The sequence below is a fragment of the Canis lupus genome, chromosome 24 (genome assembly GCF_011100685.1).
Source record: "Canis lupus familiaris isolate Mischka breed German Shepherd chromosome 24, alternate assembly UU_Cfam_GSD_1.0, whole genome shotgun sequence".
Lineage (NCBI taxonomy): Eukaryota > Metazoa > Chordata > Mammalia > Carnivora > Canidae > Canis > Canis lupus.
Genome location: NC_049245.1, coordinates 5,193,415 through 5,208,652, shown reverse-complemented (window position 1 = coordinate 5,208,652; position 15,238 = coordinate 5,193,415). Strand labels below are relative to the sequence as shown.

Sequence of the window (15,238 nt, the reverse complement as noted above, 5' to 3'; positions counted from 1 at the left end):
ACTGCATACCTCATTCACTCGTCTGTAAAGATAGAGAACAAGGAATGGTACAGGTAGCTCCTAAGTCCACTATTCCACAAGAATTCAATTCCTTGGAAGACAAGAACTAAGTCACTAGAACATTTACTAGAAAATCTGGTCCTTGGTATAGGGGGAACATTGAGGAACTATATTCAGGGATTTCAGGTGAGGGGGGGAATCTTCCAAGTGTCTTCCAAAAATCATGGCTTCCTCTAGCCAGCCCACTTTGATCTGCAACTACACCCTTCTCGTGACTTCTGTCACAGCTCCCTTTCTTGTTTCTCTCCTTCTGACTTTCAAATGTTGCCTTTGCTGAATCATCCCCTAACCACCTTAAATGATTTTTCTCAGGTTTTATGTAGTCCCTGGTCCTCCCATCATGGAGCCCCTTCAACAGTACATTGTCCCCAGCCCTCCAGTCCCCAGGTCTGGTCTTTCAGCTGTGGCCAATCAATTCTTGCATCTCAGAGCCTGGGGTCTCCAGTTATGTTCATATCAGACCACCAAGAACATGGATGATCTCTAACCACCCCTGGCCATACCACCTTACTGGCACTCCAATAATATAATGACCTTTAACCGCATGTTCTCCTCAGTCCTCCAATAACAAGGAGAAGACTCTTGAACCCACACTTCCAAATCAGTCCTGGAATACCAGAGTTTAGAACTTATAGTCATGCTCCCCAGCACTCTGGCCCAGGTCCAAGCCCCATGCCAGCCATCCAAGAACTGGTCCAAGGTCCCTTAGCCACACACCCTCAGCAGTTCTCGAATGGTAAGATTAAAGGTATTTAGCCATATTTAAAAATTCCTAACCATACTTCCACTGTGTTCCAGTCCAAAGTGGTTTTGCTCAAAACAAATGATCTTTAAGGTAAAGACCATCCCAAGGATGCAGCTGTAAGCCTTTTTTAAGACTTAAGATTTAAATGTATAGCTCCTAGACACTCAACTACACAAAATGGTTTCTGTGAATTTTAAAGATATCATCCCACAGCATCCTGGCAACATAAACCAAGAGAACCTTTGCTTGAAGAGCTCTGTAGATGTTTTATTTCATGGAGTGAGCTTTTTTTTTTTTTTTTTTTAAGGTTTTTATTTATTTATTCACGAGAAACAGAGAGAGAGGCATAGGGAGAAGCAGGCTCCATGCAGGGACCCTGATGTGGGACTCAATCCTGGGACTCCAGAATCACGCCCTGAGCCAAAGGCAGATGCACAACCACTTAGCCACCCAGGCATCCCTGGAGTGAACTTCTGTAAGAGGCACGTGAAACTCATGAGTTTGTAATAGGAACACAAGTCTAGTCTGAAAAGGACAGAAAAATTCCTACTTTTCTATGGGCAGGAAGGCAGGCTGAGAAATCTAAGCTGCAGATACAGGCTATTCAGAAAAGGAAGAATAACTCAGTGTAGACAAAAAGCAATGGAGAATCATTGTCAGGGATCAGTACTGGACACTAATTAAGGAACTGGTGGCATGTGCCCAGCTGAATTTCAAAATGTCTATGAACTGGTACCGACTGTATAACTGATTTCTCCTTTTTTTTTTAATAGAAACATTATTGTGGTTATATTTTATCCCCAAATGAACTATGTTAGATAAGTGTCTTTAGCTCTCAAGTCTTCATGTAAAGAATCACCTATGCTTGGGCATGGCTTAGATAAAAAGATTCTGAACTTTGCCTCAATGCCATAATGGGATAAGACTTTGAGGGTCTTAGGGAGGAGTGTATATTTCACATGGACATGAAGTTTGGTGTTCAGAGGGTAGACTGTGGAGATAGTCTCCAAGATGGACATCAAGTCCTTCATATATGTGTGTGTGGATGTGTGTGTGTGTATATAAATATAGAAATAGATATATAGAGAGTGTGTGTGTATATATATATATGTACATGTATATTTTTTTGTGTATGTAATTACCCTCCCCATGGGTCTGGATTGGCCTGAGTGATTTGCTTGATCGAGAGAATATAGAAGTAAAGTGATATTACGGGACTTCTGGATGCTATTTCATGAAAAGCCTTACAGCTTCTACTCTGAATCCCACTTCCATGCTGTGAAAACCTCAAAGCCACACTGAGGCCTCATGAAGATATTCTGGTCAGTAGGCCTAGCTAAACTAGCCAACAGCAAACACCTGCAGTTACATGATAGAGCCATTTTGGAAAAACCACTCTGCCAAGCCTTCATACCTCAAGAGAAATCCATTCAGCTGAGCTCAGTCAACCTACAGAACTATGAGGGATGATAATAAAATTGTGTTAAGCCCTAAATATTACTGTTGCCTGTTAAATAGTGATAATAATTATAACACCTTTGTAACATAGGACTGACTTTTCTAGCTATGACTCAAAATCTTGAAGCCATAATGAAAATAGGTCAAGTTTGGCTACACAAAAATAAATTCTGCAAGACAACCCACACCTTCAGCTTAAACAAAAGACTGGAGGGAAATACTGAAGTCTGTCCTACAAAGAGATCTACAAAATATCTTTAGGAAAAAAATGGATTTTTTCAAATCAACGGTGCAACAAAAAATACTCTGATCAGACTCAGCACAGTGTAGAGGTCTTTTTTCAATTGAAAGTGTCTAATGTCAGAAAGATAGAAATGAAAACCCACAGAGACACTTAACACCTGTCAGACTGCAAAAATTAGAAAATTTACTCTTGTTGACTATGGAAACAGGTATACTTACGTGTTAGTCTTGGAAATATAAATTGGTGCAAGTATTATGGTGGACAACTTGGTGATATCTACCAAAATTAAAAATTCATATTCCCCTCATGAGCCCATAATCTCAATGGAATTTATCCAATAGCTGTACATATTCATGTGCAAAATGATTTATATAAGTTCTTCAGTGCAATAGTAACTTCAAATTTTAGTAAAGACAAAATTGTTCACCAATAGAGGAACTAATTAAAGTTGACCATGTGTAAATAGAACAAGATGCTGTATATTGTCAATGAATGAGAAGCATCTCTATACACTTGCATGGGAAGGTCTTCAAGATTAATCAGTAGGGGAGGATTGGGGAAAACAGTCTGAGAACTCTACAGCCAGTGTGCTATGTTTTATATTAAAAAGCAATAGAACATATTTTTAGAAAATAAGAACTAAGTTGAAGGACTTTCACTTCCTAATTCAAAACTTACTAAAGCTACAGCAATAATCAGTGGACTATCTTGAATAGAAGCAGGATTTTCTTCCAAAATAGCCCAAAAAATGCAGCTTTTCATACAAATTCACTCAAATGGTTTAAGTTTTGCACCTAAACTTACACACTTGGCTTTTCTTCTAAAATGGCCTAGAAAGACATTTTTCACCCAAATTAGCACAGTGAGTGGGATTTTCTGTCTGTAATACTACACTATGATCTTGAAAATATAATTTTTCATCCAAATTCATTAAGTCTTGTGGGTTTTGGGAAATAATTCTTATGCAAACTTTTCTAAGAGGACTAAAAATTGTAACTTTCCATCTAAGCATGCTCAGTAGTTAGGGTGATAAGTTCTATGCTACATTATTTTAACAAAATTGCCTAGAAATACACTTTCTCATCCAAACTCATTCAAATCATTGCTTTTGGGAGGCACAAATCCTTCATCAAATTTTCTCCCTAAGGGACAAGAAACATCATTTTTTACATCCAATATCGTATAAATAGTAGAGTTTTGGGAAATAAGTTGTATGCCAGTTATTTGTCCCCAGATGCCCTGGTAATGGGATGTTTCATCTAAATCTGTTTGGGGCTTATTTATGTCCCAATTTAGGGGCTTATTGGAACGATATCATACATCAGATTTTTTTCCTAAACTATGCAGAAAATGTGATTTCCTAATTAAGGAAATTCATTCAAATCTTGGTATCTTTTGGACATAAGTATTATGCAAGACTTTTCTTCTAAAAGACTTAGAAATGTGACTTTTCAAATTGACTCAAATAGTTTTTTGGCATTTTTTGGACATAATTTCTATGCCACATTGTCTTCCAAAGTGACCTAAATATGCAGTATTTCATCCAAATGTTCTCAAATGTTAGGGTTTTTTTTGTAAATTCCGTGCCAAACTGTTCTTTGCAAATGATCATAAAATGTCATTTTTTATTAAAATTTAGTAATATCATGAGGTTTTTTAGACATAAGTCCTGTGGCATATTTTCTTCCAAAGTGGCCCCCAAACATATTTTTTAAACCCAAATTCACTACAAGTTTCAGTTTCTTGGACATAAGTTCTATGCCAGCTTTTCCTTCCAAAAAGTGGATTTAGATATGAGTCCCATGCAATTTTTTTCTTCCAAAATGGGTCAGAAAGATAGCTTTTCATCCAGATTTTCCCAAAATGTATTTTTGGACATAACCATATGCCATATTTTCCCTCCAAAATGGTGCAAAAACAAAATATTTTATCCAAATCTGCAAAATCTTGGGAGGTTTTGGACATGAATTCTTCACCATAATTTTTCCAAAAATCAGACAGAAATGCAAGTTTAAAAATCCACATTCAAATTGTACAGCTTTCTGAACATAAATCTTAAGGCAATTTTTCTTCAAAATGTCCAGAAATAGGATTTTAAAACTCAGATCATTGCAAAATTTAGATTATTTGAATATAAATCCTATGTCAGATTATTACTTAAAAATGACATAAATATGATTTGTTTTAAATCAAAGTATTTAGGGGATCCCTGGGTGGCTCAGCGGTTTAGCACCTGCCTTCAGACCAGGGCGCGATCCTGGAGTCCCGGGATCAAGTCCCACACCAGGCTCCCTGCATGGAGCCTGTTTCTCCCTCTGCCTGTGTCTCTGCCTCTCTCTCTCTCTGTACTCTCATGAATAAATAAAATCTTTTTTTAAAAAAATAAAAGTATTTATAAATCATAGATTTCTGAGTTTTCTGTTACTCTTTGATAGTTTTCAAGTCCTAGGATACTTAATTACTTTTTAGATTAGGATAAGTACTGGTGGACAAAAATTATAACACAAATTTATACCATATATCCCAATATAAATCATTCTCAGTATCTGAAAATGTCTTTACTGAGAGAATATCTCTGAATATGTATGAGGCTGAATATCTCCTACTCCAGTGGGAGTCCTTTATATGCAACTTTCACATATCTGTTCTTTGGCTTGAGTCTAGAGGGTTGATTTTTGTTTGTTGCTTTTGTAGAGCCTGCTGTTATTTATTGTAGTCTCCCATTTCTTCAACAGTACTGAACACGTAGTTCATGAAAAGACGTATGTACTAAAAATTAATCATGGGTAAGCATGTTTCTGGTTCTCAATGTCCTATCGTTTTTCTGATCTGTTTTTAAAGAAATGGTACACTTCTTTTTTTTTTTCAAAATCTTATTTAAATTCTAGTTAACATACAGTGCAATATTAGTTTCAGGAGTAGAATTCAGTGGTTCATTACTTACATGCAACACCCAGTGCTCATCATAACAAGTGCCCTCCTTAATACCCACCATTCATCTAACCTATGCTCCACACACCTCCCTCCATCAGCCCTTGGTTTATTCTCTATCGTTAAGAGTCCCTTATGGTTTGCTTCCCTCTCTTTTTTCTCTTTTCTTCCTTCCCATATGTTTATCTGCTTTCTTTCTTAAATATAACATGAGTGTGATCATAATGTATTTGTCTTTCACTGATTTATTTCACTTACCATAATACACTCTAGCTCTATCCATGTCATTGCAAATGGCAAGATTTCATTCTTTTTGATGGCTGAGTAATATTCCATTGTATTTATATATATCTCTTCTTCTTTTTTTTAATTTTATTTATTTATTTATTCATGAGAAACAGAGAGAAAGAGAGGTAGAGACACAGGCAGAGGGAGAAGCAGGCTCCATGTAGGGAGCCCGATGTGGGACTTGATCCCAGGTCTCCAGGATCATGCCCTGGGCCGAAGGCAGCCCTAAACCATTGAGCTACCCAGGCTGCCCCATATATGATATCTTCTTTATACATTCATTAGTCAATGGACATTTGGTTTTTTCCCATATTTTGGCTGCTATTGATAATGCTGCTATAAACATTGGGGTGCATGTACCCCTTTGAATCTGTATTTTTGTATCTTTTGGAGAAATACCTAGTAGTGCAATTGCTGGATCATAGGGTAGTTCTATTTTTAACTTTTTGAGGAAACTCCATACTGTTTTTCAGAGTGGCTGTGCCACTTTATACTCCCATCAACAGTGCAAGAGGATTCCCTTTTTCCAGCATCCTCACCAATACTTGTTGTTTCTTGTATTGTTAATTTTAGCCATCTGACAGGTGTGAGATGGTATCTGTGGTTTTGATTTGTAAGGAAATGATACACTTTGAATTGCTGTAAACAGGATAAACTTAGCCATACCAGAGTGGTGTCACCAAAAATGGCAAACGGGGACCCCAAAATTCTGCTCCTCCACAAAAGCAAAGAATAAGTTGGCAAAAACTCTCAGAATCAACTTTTTCAGAACTCTGGAATCCGTTTTAAAAACAACAAACAAAAAAGACCTTACAACAACCAGGGGAATGATAAAGAGAATTTTCCTGAGAGTGCTGTGGCATTATATCTTACCTGCTGAATATCTCCCACCCCCAGCTCAACAGCAGCCAAGAAGACAGTAGCCCACATTTTGGGTGCAGATTGTTACTGGAGGGAGCAATATGGACCTTTTTCACAAGGAATCATGGCTGTGGGTTTTGAGGTGTCTGGTGACTTCCTGGAGGATTGGCTCAAGGGCTTGCCTTTGCTGCATCTGGCCCAGGCTTTCCCCAGACAGAAGCAGCTTCTCAGATGGCATATATTGAAAGCATTTAAAGATAGCCTCAGATAGGGAGAGCAATGGACAGCCAGAAAAATCTGAGAAGGAAAAGGTTGAGTAAAGAGATACTTGGGGGAATGAGTGGTACACATATACCAGGAAATCTAGAAGGCCAAGTGCATGCACAGGCCTGGACATATGCTCAGAAAAGACCCTAATTTGTCACCTCTGGCTTACTTTCTGGCACCACAGGAAGAGGAAGTAAAGGCTGAGGCAGAGTTTTAAACAGCCTAGGTAAGCATTAAAGAGGTGTCACACAGCCAACCTGCAAAACTGGGAGAGTATGCTCTAAGGGTTTAAGGAAATCTCTGTCAAATCATTAGCTGATCACTAAGCTAACAGAACAGAGATTTCAATGGCTATACATGACAAAGAATGCAGTCTTTACAAAAGTGGCTTCAAAAAGTAACTGCACAAACAACAATCCATAACGAGCATCAACAACAAACCCTGGGATGGGGAAGAACCTCATTTTTAGAACTGCCACATCCTATTATTCAAAATTTCTAGTTTTCAACCAAAAATTATGAAGAAAAAAAACCCATAAATTTTGAACCATTCACAGGGAAATAAGAAAGTAATGATAACTATATCTCTGAGGAAGCTTAGATATTGGACTTAATAGACCAAGACTTTAAATCATCTGCCTGAAGATAGGCTCAAAGAGCTAAAGGAAACCAGGAAAATGATGTGTCACCACATACAGACTATCAGTAGAGATATAGAAATTATGAGGCAAAGCCTAATAGAAATTCTAGAGCTAAATTTTACAGTCAGAGGTAACTGAGTAACACCTCTGGCCATTTACCCTAGAAGGACAGGACTGGACCGTCTCAGGGAGGGGGACAGCACGTTTGATGGATGCAACACCTGTTACAAGTTGGAGGAATGACTGTTGCTCCATCATAACTGGAAAAACTTCCACCACCCTCTCCAGAAGAAGCCTTCATTTTGGGGTGTTTGTGCTCCCATGTGCAAGGAACCTCATGGAAGGCCATTCCAGAACACCATTAATATGGCAGTAAGAAGGCATCTTTGGGTTATTGTGACAACCAACCACCATGAATATAATTCTTAAGTAGAGAGTCTTACTGACCAGTGATGCAGAATAACTCAAGTCGGGACTGGCACTGCTAAGGGTTTGTTTCTGATCAATATTCCTGCGTTTCTGATTTATATCGTTGGTATTTTCAATAAAGCGTTTTTACAGAAAATGAAGTTAAAAGGGTTGACTCATTTGCCTCAAACAGGTCTTTCTGTAAGCATAACATGCACCTAACAATAGACCGCAAAATCCACAAGGCAAAACCGACAGGATTGAAGGGAGAAATCAGTAATTCAACAATAATTACTGAGACTTAAGTATTCCACCCTCAGTAAGGGATAAAACAATTACAGATCAGCAAGGAAAATGGACACTGAACACTGTAATCCAGCCAGACTGAACAGCCTGGACAGCTGTCTAGAGCACAGCACACAGCAAAGCAGAGCCTGCACTCTTCGTAAGTGCACCTGGGACACTCTCCAGCCAGAACACATATTAGGTTAGGACAAGTCTAGAGAGAGTCCAAAGGATTGAAATCAAACAAGGAACATTCTCCGGCCACAATGGACTACAACTAGAAATCAGTAACAGAGGAAGACTGGAAAATTCACAGATTTGTGGAAATTAAACAGCATTCTGCTTGATAACTAACGGGTCAAAGAAGATATTGCAAAGGAAATTAGAAATGAGTTTGAGATGAAATGAAAACACAGTACACCAAAATGTATGGGATGCCTGTGAAGCCAGTGCTCAAGGTGAAATTCATAGTTAGAAATGTCTACATTTAAAAAGATCTCAACAACAAGTTTCTACCTTCAGAACCTAGAGAGAAGAGCAAAGGAAACCCAAAGGTAGCAGAGGAAGGAAATGATAGGATTAGAATGGAGATAAATGACGCAGGGACTCAATAAAGCCTGAAGCAGGTGCTTTGAAAAGATGGACAGCATTGACAAACCTTTAGCGAAACAGAAAAAAAGAGGAAAGTTCGAAACAATATCAAAGCAGGGACATCATTAATGAGCTCAGAAACAACAACAAAAAAAAGAGTATATGGAGTGCCTGGGTGGATCAGTTGGTCAAGCTCCTGCCGAGATCTCCCCTGCCCTCTGCCCCTTCCTCCACTCCTGCTCATTCGCTCTCTCATATAAATAATAAATCCTTTTTAAAAAAGAAAAAAAGCATAAGGAGATACTATGAACAATCCTATGCTGTTCAACGAATTAGAGAACCCAGATGACACGGACAAATTCTAGAATAAGACAGCCTACTAAAATTTACTCAAGAAGTATAAAATCTGAACAGATCTATAACAAGAGATAGAATTAATACTTGTTTAAAAGTCTAGTATGGATGTGAGAATTTCAGAAGCACAGAGATGAGCAGGGTACTCAGGCCACCTCAAAGCACACGGGTAGGATAATAGTAAGGAAGTCAGCTTTGCCCTGGGATAAATTAAATTCCTTTACCTACTCAAGGGTCTAGATCCAAGAAGTGATAACCTACCTGCCTGCTCCCTATTCATGCTCCTTGGAGCAAAGCCTGGGGAAGAGCCGCCCGCAGGCCCCGCATCCTGCCGGTCGGTCGGCCACAGGTGACTGCGACTGTCGGGAGGCCCCGCCAGGTGGCGGCGGACCCAGCATCTGTCCCCCCGCAGACCGCCGAGGACGCGGCCCCAGGAATAGGCCCCGTGCCTCGCCCCGCCCAGACGCACCCCTCGCCCCTGCCCCTTAGCCCACAGGGACTCCCTTTGGGTGCGACTTCCTCGGCTTCACGCCCTTGTGAACCTCCCGGAGAGCACGTCCATTAGGGCGGGGGGTGGGGGTGACTGGGTGGCGGGCACTGGGGGGGGCACTTGACGAGATGAGCCCTGGGTGTTATTCTGTATGTTGGCAAATTGAACACCAATAAAAAATAAATTTATTATTAAAAAAAAAAAAGCCTGCCCGACCACTTTCGCCTGGCCTATTTCATTTCACTACCAACCGGATTAAACCTGACACCGACCACCCAGAAAGGGCCACCAGCCACTGTAGAAAATCAACCGCATTACATGTGACACATGTAAGTGAGCACAGCACCACCTCAGGCAGACAGGCAGACATATACGTGATTACGTCCAGGTGGTTTAAGAGAATAAAAAACTTTCCAGTTGTTCCCTTGGGGGGAAAGATGGACAATTATGAGTTCCGAGGATGGAATGTCTGTACGTCATTTACATTTTCAGTAACTGGATTCCTGTATTGTGTGAATAATGAAACAGAGGTAACAAATAGTGTAATTTACATGTATTTTCTGTAAAAACTGGTGGGTTTATATCCACAGGAGGTGAGTGTACCAGTTCAAATTGGTATTTCCTAAATAAATAAGGGGTCCCTCCATGGAACATCAGTATGAGCCCTCAGTGAGGAAGAAAAATGGACACGTTAAGAATATTAGTCCATTGATTATTAAGGTAAATACCAAATACTGCATCTAAAAGGGTGGGGGGGAAATAAAATAAATAAAATAAAAGGGTGGGGAAGGGATAACTGTTAGAAATGGAGGAGGTGGGGAGAGGAGGGAGGGAAAGAAGAGGGGAAGAGGTGAAGGCAGAGAGGAGGAGAGGTGGAGAAGGGGAGATGGAGACAAAGGGCCGAACAGAGGGCCAGGAAGAGGGCAGGGGAAGCTTAGGGGAGGGGGCAGTGAAGCAGAGTCTAATACTGAGCAAGTTCCATGAAGACATCTAGGCCCATCTGAAACATTAGACCAGATTTGCATCCTAATAAAAAGCTGTCCCCTTCCCCCCAATAAAGGATGTTTTAAGAAATGTATACGATTTTAGGCTTCCTATGTCGCTGAACGCTCGATGTATTTAAGAGCTCTCCCGGACAGAAAGCACCAGAAAGCTCTGCCTGACCGACCAAGGGGCGGGTGACAGCAGTCCCAGGCCAGCCCCACTCCCCCCATGGATTCCGACCACGTGCACATTCCCAGGTCCCAGCTGATGAGCAAAAGGTCTTCAATGGCAGAGGGGAAGAAGCCAGAGGAAGGCCTCTACTTTCTCCCCTCAGAACTGGCCCCTGGTCCCCACACTGTTCTCCTAAGCCCCCCTCCTTTGCTGGGACAAACACCCAGCAGTGTGCAGAGGCTGGTTCCTCCCAGGAAAGGCCAAATACCTTGCATTTCTTTGTAAAGTTAAAGCCTGGAAACATCTCTGCTCCTTTGTCCATGTTTCAGGATCAAAGAGAAGGGGAGCAATGAGCAGAGAAAGGACATTTTACCTGTGTCTTTGTCCTGTGTAAAGGAAACCTTCTAATGTCATTTACCTTCAAGGCCCCCAGGGATCCCTGGGTGGCACAGCGGTTTAGCGCCTGCCTTTGGCCCAGGGCGCGATCCTGGAGACCAGGGATCGAATCCCATGTCGGGCTCCTGGTGCATGGAGCCTGCTTCTCCCTCTGCCTATGTCTCTGCCTCTCTCCTCTCTCTCTCTCTCTGTGTGTGTGTGTGTGACTACCATAAACAATTAAAAAAAAAAACAGCCAGGACTCCTGAAACTGGGACCCTGGCTGCTTCTTGGTTACTGGGTCCCACCAGCCACAGGAGAAGCCACTTTCAGACTGGAGTGTCTGGGCCCCCAGTGTCCTCACTGCGTGGAACTCAGAATGCGGTGACTTCTAAATATATCATCACATAGAACAAAGCTTCTGGAACACTGTGAACACAGCTGACTCATGGGTCACCTGGAACCAACCATAGTGAACACCATTTAAGTTAAAATAGTGTAGGTTACAGATAGCTCGAAGGGTCTCAGTTTGCCGAAGTCCTTAATGTTTTCTACCGAATATCCTCATGTCATTTTTGGCAACTCAGTTGAACAGTTTTTGGGTTTTTTTGTTCGTTTGTTTGTTTGTTTTTAATTATTTACTTATTTATTCATGTGCAACACAGAGAGAGAGAGAGGTAGAGACACAGGCAGAGGGAGAAGCAGGCTCCATGTAGGAAGCCAGATGTGGGACTCGATCCCGGGTCTCCAGGATCATGCCCTGGGCTGCAGGCGGTGCCAAACTGCTGCACCACTGGGGCTGCCCAGTTGAACAGTTTTTGGAGAAAAAGCTTATCAAAGTATTGATCTCACTTGATCAGGGCAGCTTTTTATTCCTATTATAGTAGCACACTGTCAGGATTTCCTGTTCTCCATTAGTTATTTATCGTGTAGCACCCCTAAGTCCTCAAGAAAACGATTTCAAAAAACTTAAATATGGCACATTGTATTGCACGTGTATGCTATAAACATGTATTATTCTGGAAAGTGAATGAACATGTGAATAAGGAGAAGCACAGAAATGCAGAACGTAACTATTACCATATTAAAATTGTGCCGATCACTAAGGAAGCCAGGAATTCCAAGAGTCATTCCTCGGACATATACAGATCCGAGGCTTAGCATAAATATTTTTGGAACATTAATAATGTTGCTAGTGTTTTCCTTTCTCCATTTCTAGTAAATCTGACACATAAAGGTCTCCCTCTTCCAGCCGCCAAAACCCACTTAGGTGACACTTGGTGGCTTGTCTGTTCCACTGTGTCTATATTGGCCCAGACTCAGACTTCCCCTCCAGGGCTTGGAGAAGCCAGTGACTCCAAGGACACCAGGGAACTAAGTTCTAAGACAGTTAAGGAATGAAGACTTTCATTTCTCGTGTATCTGTCTTCTTTTCTTCTCCATAGCTTGTCCCTGGCTCTGTTTGATCAGGGTTGGGCACGCCCACATCCTGTACAGGTGCCACCTGGTATGTGCAGGAAGCTGTGCACCTGTCCTTTGGCCTGAGCGTGAGTCGCCGCTGGCTGAGCCTGGCACACAGGGAAGACCAGAGTGGAGCCCGAGAGTGGAGCCCGTCCCCCTGACAAGTGGGAATAAACAAATGACTCACTCTAAGCAGTCACTGTCGGGGTCACCTTCGCGAAGGCCACTCTGGCAGCTCTGATGGAAGAGCGTTGAGGAGCATAATCTGGAGGAGGGCAGTCTCATCAAACCTGCAAGAGATGACCTTGGCTAAGCCAGTGGTTGTAGGAAGAGGAGGGAAGGAAGCCAAGAACAGTATAGGAGAACCAATCTGCAAGGCTTGGTGACTGGATGTGCATGAGGGTAAGGGGAGCTGGGGTCAACGGCCAGGGAGGCCCCTAGGGGCCCTCGGGTGCTCCCAGCTGAGACAGGGGGTAAGCAACAGGGCAAGGCCTCAGAGCCAGAGCCTACTGTTACTGAACAGGCCCTCAGCTCTCCAAGGGATAGAAATTGAGAAGAGGGAATGCCTGGCTGGCTAGGTTGGAAGACAAGCAGCTCTTGATCTGTGCGTTGTGAGTTCTGGTCCCATCCTGGGCAGAGAGACTACTTCAAATAAAACCTTAAAAAAAAAGGGGTGCCTGCGGGGCTCAGTGGAGCCCGGGACTCTTGATCTCAAGGTTGTGAGTTTGAGCCTGGTGTTGGGCATGAAGCCTACTTAAAAATTAAAAAAGGAAGGGAGGGAGGGAGGGAGGGAGGAAGGGAGGGAGAGAGGAAGGAAGGAAGGAAGGAAGGAAGGAAGGAAGGAAGGAAGGAAGGAAGGAAGGAAGGAAGGAAGGAAGGAAGGAAGGAAGGAAAGAAAGGGAAGAAGGGAGGGAGGAAGGGAGGGAGGAAGGAAGAGAAGAAGGAAGGGAGGAAGGAAGGAAGGAAGGAAACAGGAGTTTTAGGCTAGGCTTTATTGGAGTTTATGCTCCGGCTCCAGGGAGACAGCATAGAGGGAAGACTGTGGAGGGCATGGAGAGTTTCTTAAAGAAACTTAGATGGGAAAAGTGTGAGGTTTAAGAATGTAGAGGTGGGGTTTTCTTGGCTCTTGTGTACTTAGAGATTATGCTTTCCGAACATTGCCTGTCTCATTAGCATGTTAAATCTCCACCGCTGGGCATGACTTTTAGAATTTAAATAAAGGAAATGTAACTTGAGGGTACTCCTAGTGGTCACCTGCATGGGAGGTCTACCCTGGCGCAGACTGGTTTGATCCACATCTCACTTGTTTTTTGCAGGGCCTCTCTCCTTTAAGTTGACCTCTTGTTTTGTGCATTTCTGTAAGATATATTGCTCAAGAAACACAGATTCATGAATTTTCTCTTAGGGAGTGTTCACTTTACGGTATAGTCACATGGCTTTGAGGTTCGGGGAGGGGCCCTGAGTCCTGTCCCTATTTTGTCTCAACCCCAGGGACACAAGGTGAGCCTTACTGTAAGGTGATTTCTCTCCAGAATTTACCAAGGGCTCTAAATAGTTTGGTTTAACTTAACTGCCAAAAAAAAAAAAAAAAAAAAACCCTGAAAATGTAGTTTTACGGGTTTCCTCAAAATAAGTGCATCCCACTGATTAAGATTCAGTACATACACTTGACCCAAGGGGGTGAAGTCAGGCGGCACGTCTGGAATTGTGCTTCTGTGGCAGCGCCCTGTGCCATGCCTCTAAGCTTCCTCCCTGCTGAGGTCACAGGCTTGCTTGCACAATGCGGTTGCCACCTGGGGAGGGTAAGGTGAAACAAAGCACTAACAAAACCATACAATTCCATGGTGCTGTTTGCTCCACTCTGTAGGGAGTGGAGAAACCTGGGGATGTGGGGTTGGACATGCTGCTTTCCAACCAGTCATCTAAACAGCACAAGTGTGCCTTAATCCAAAAGCCACCATGCCTACTGCACTCTGCAGCTAAATGTGAAGTCTTTGTGCTTTCTTACTGCAGAACTTTGGAGAATGACATGTAAGAAGCTTGGAAAGGGGCTTGAGTAAGAAATTTCAGCTCACGTTAGGCCTCAGAGAGAGGCTTTCCATCTTGTGGTACCCTTGACAAAGACTTATTAGAGAAGATGTGGGGATTTGAGGGAGGAGAGACATGGTCAAAGCCACGGGTGATACCAGAAGTCTGAAGGGAAAAAAGGGTGCCTGAACCTGGCTGTGAGTTTATTTTGGGCTTCCTTCTCCAGGAGAGCCTCAGATCCACTGGGCAGAGGACAAACATGGACTGGCACATGCATGCCTTAGACTCTCTGTGTGCAACATTCGCTGTCTCGCCACATGTCATGGCAAATCCAACTGAATGGGAGTCCCACTTCCCACTTTCTGTCCCCAAAGGGCAGGCACATACTAATTGTTCACCGAATACATTTTGATTGGATGAGTTCAATTTCCCCGTAAAGTTGCATCTTGATTTTAAGGAATTTAAGAAAGCAGAAGAAGCAGGTGAAATAAGATTCCTCCTTTAACAAAAGGCATTTCACAAAGTATTTTTTGGTATGTTGAGTAAAACCAGAATATCATTTTTATAAGGAGATAGGTTTCAATATATTATTGAAC

General features: G+C 42.2%; 1 protein-coding gene across 25 annotated transcripts in view; it reads right to left on the bottom strand.

The window, feature by feature from the left end:
* DZANK1 (double zinc ribbon and ankyrin repeat domains 1) overlaps positions 1-15,238 on the bottom strand; it is a 111,061-nt gene that overhangs the window by 20,324 nt on the left and 75,499 nt on the right. For 5 of the 25 annotated variants that reach the window (XM_038571480.1, XM_038571485.1, XM_038571489.1 and 2 more), the window contains 3 exons: positions 14,280-14,407; positions 12,802-12,904; positions 12,160-12,721 (listed from right to left, as the gene is read on the bottom strand). In XM_038571480.1, coding sequence (XP_038427408.1) covers positions 12,544-12,721; positions 12,802-12,904; positions 14,280-14,407 — 409 coding nt within the window. In that variant the 3' untranslated portion in view covers positions 12,160-12,543. Of the gene's footprint in view, positions 1-12,095; positions 12,722-12,801; positions 12,905-14,279; positions 14,408-15,238 lie in introns of those variants that run through there. The other 20 variants (XM_038571479.1, XM_038571476.1, XM_038571477.1 and 17 more) reach the window with 10 other exon arrangements.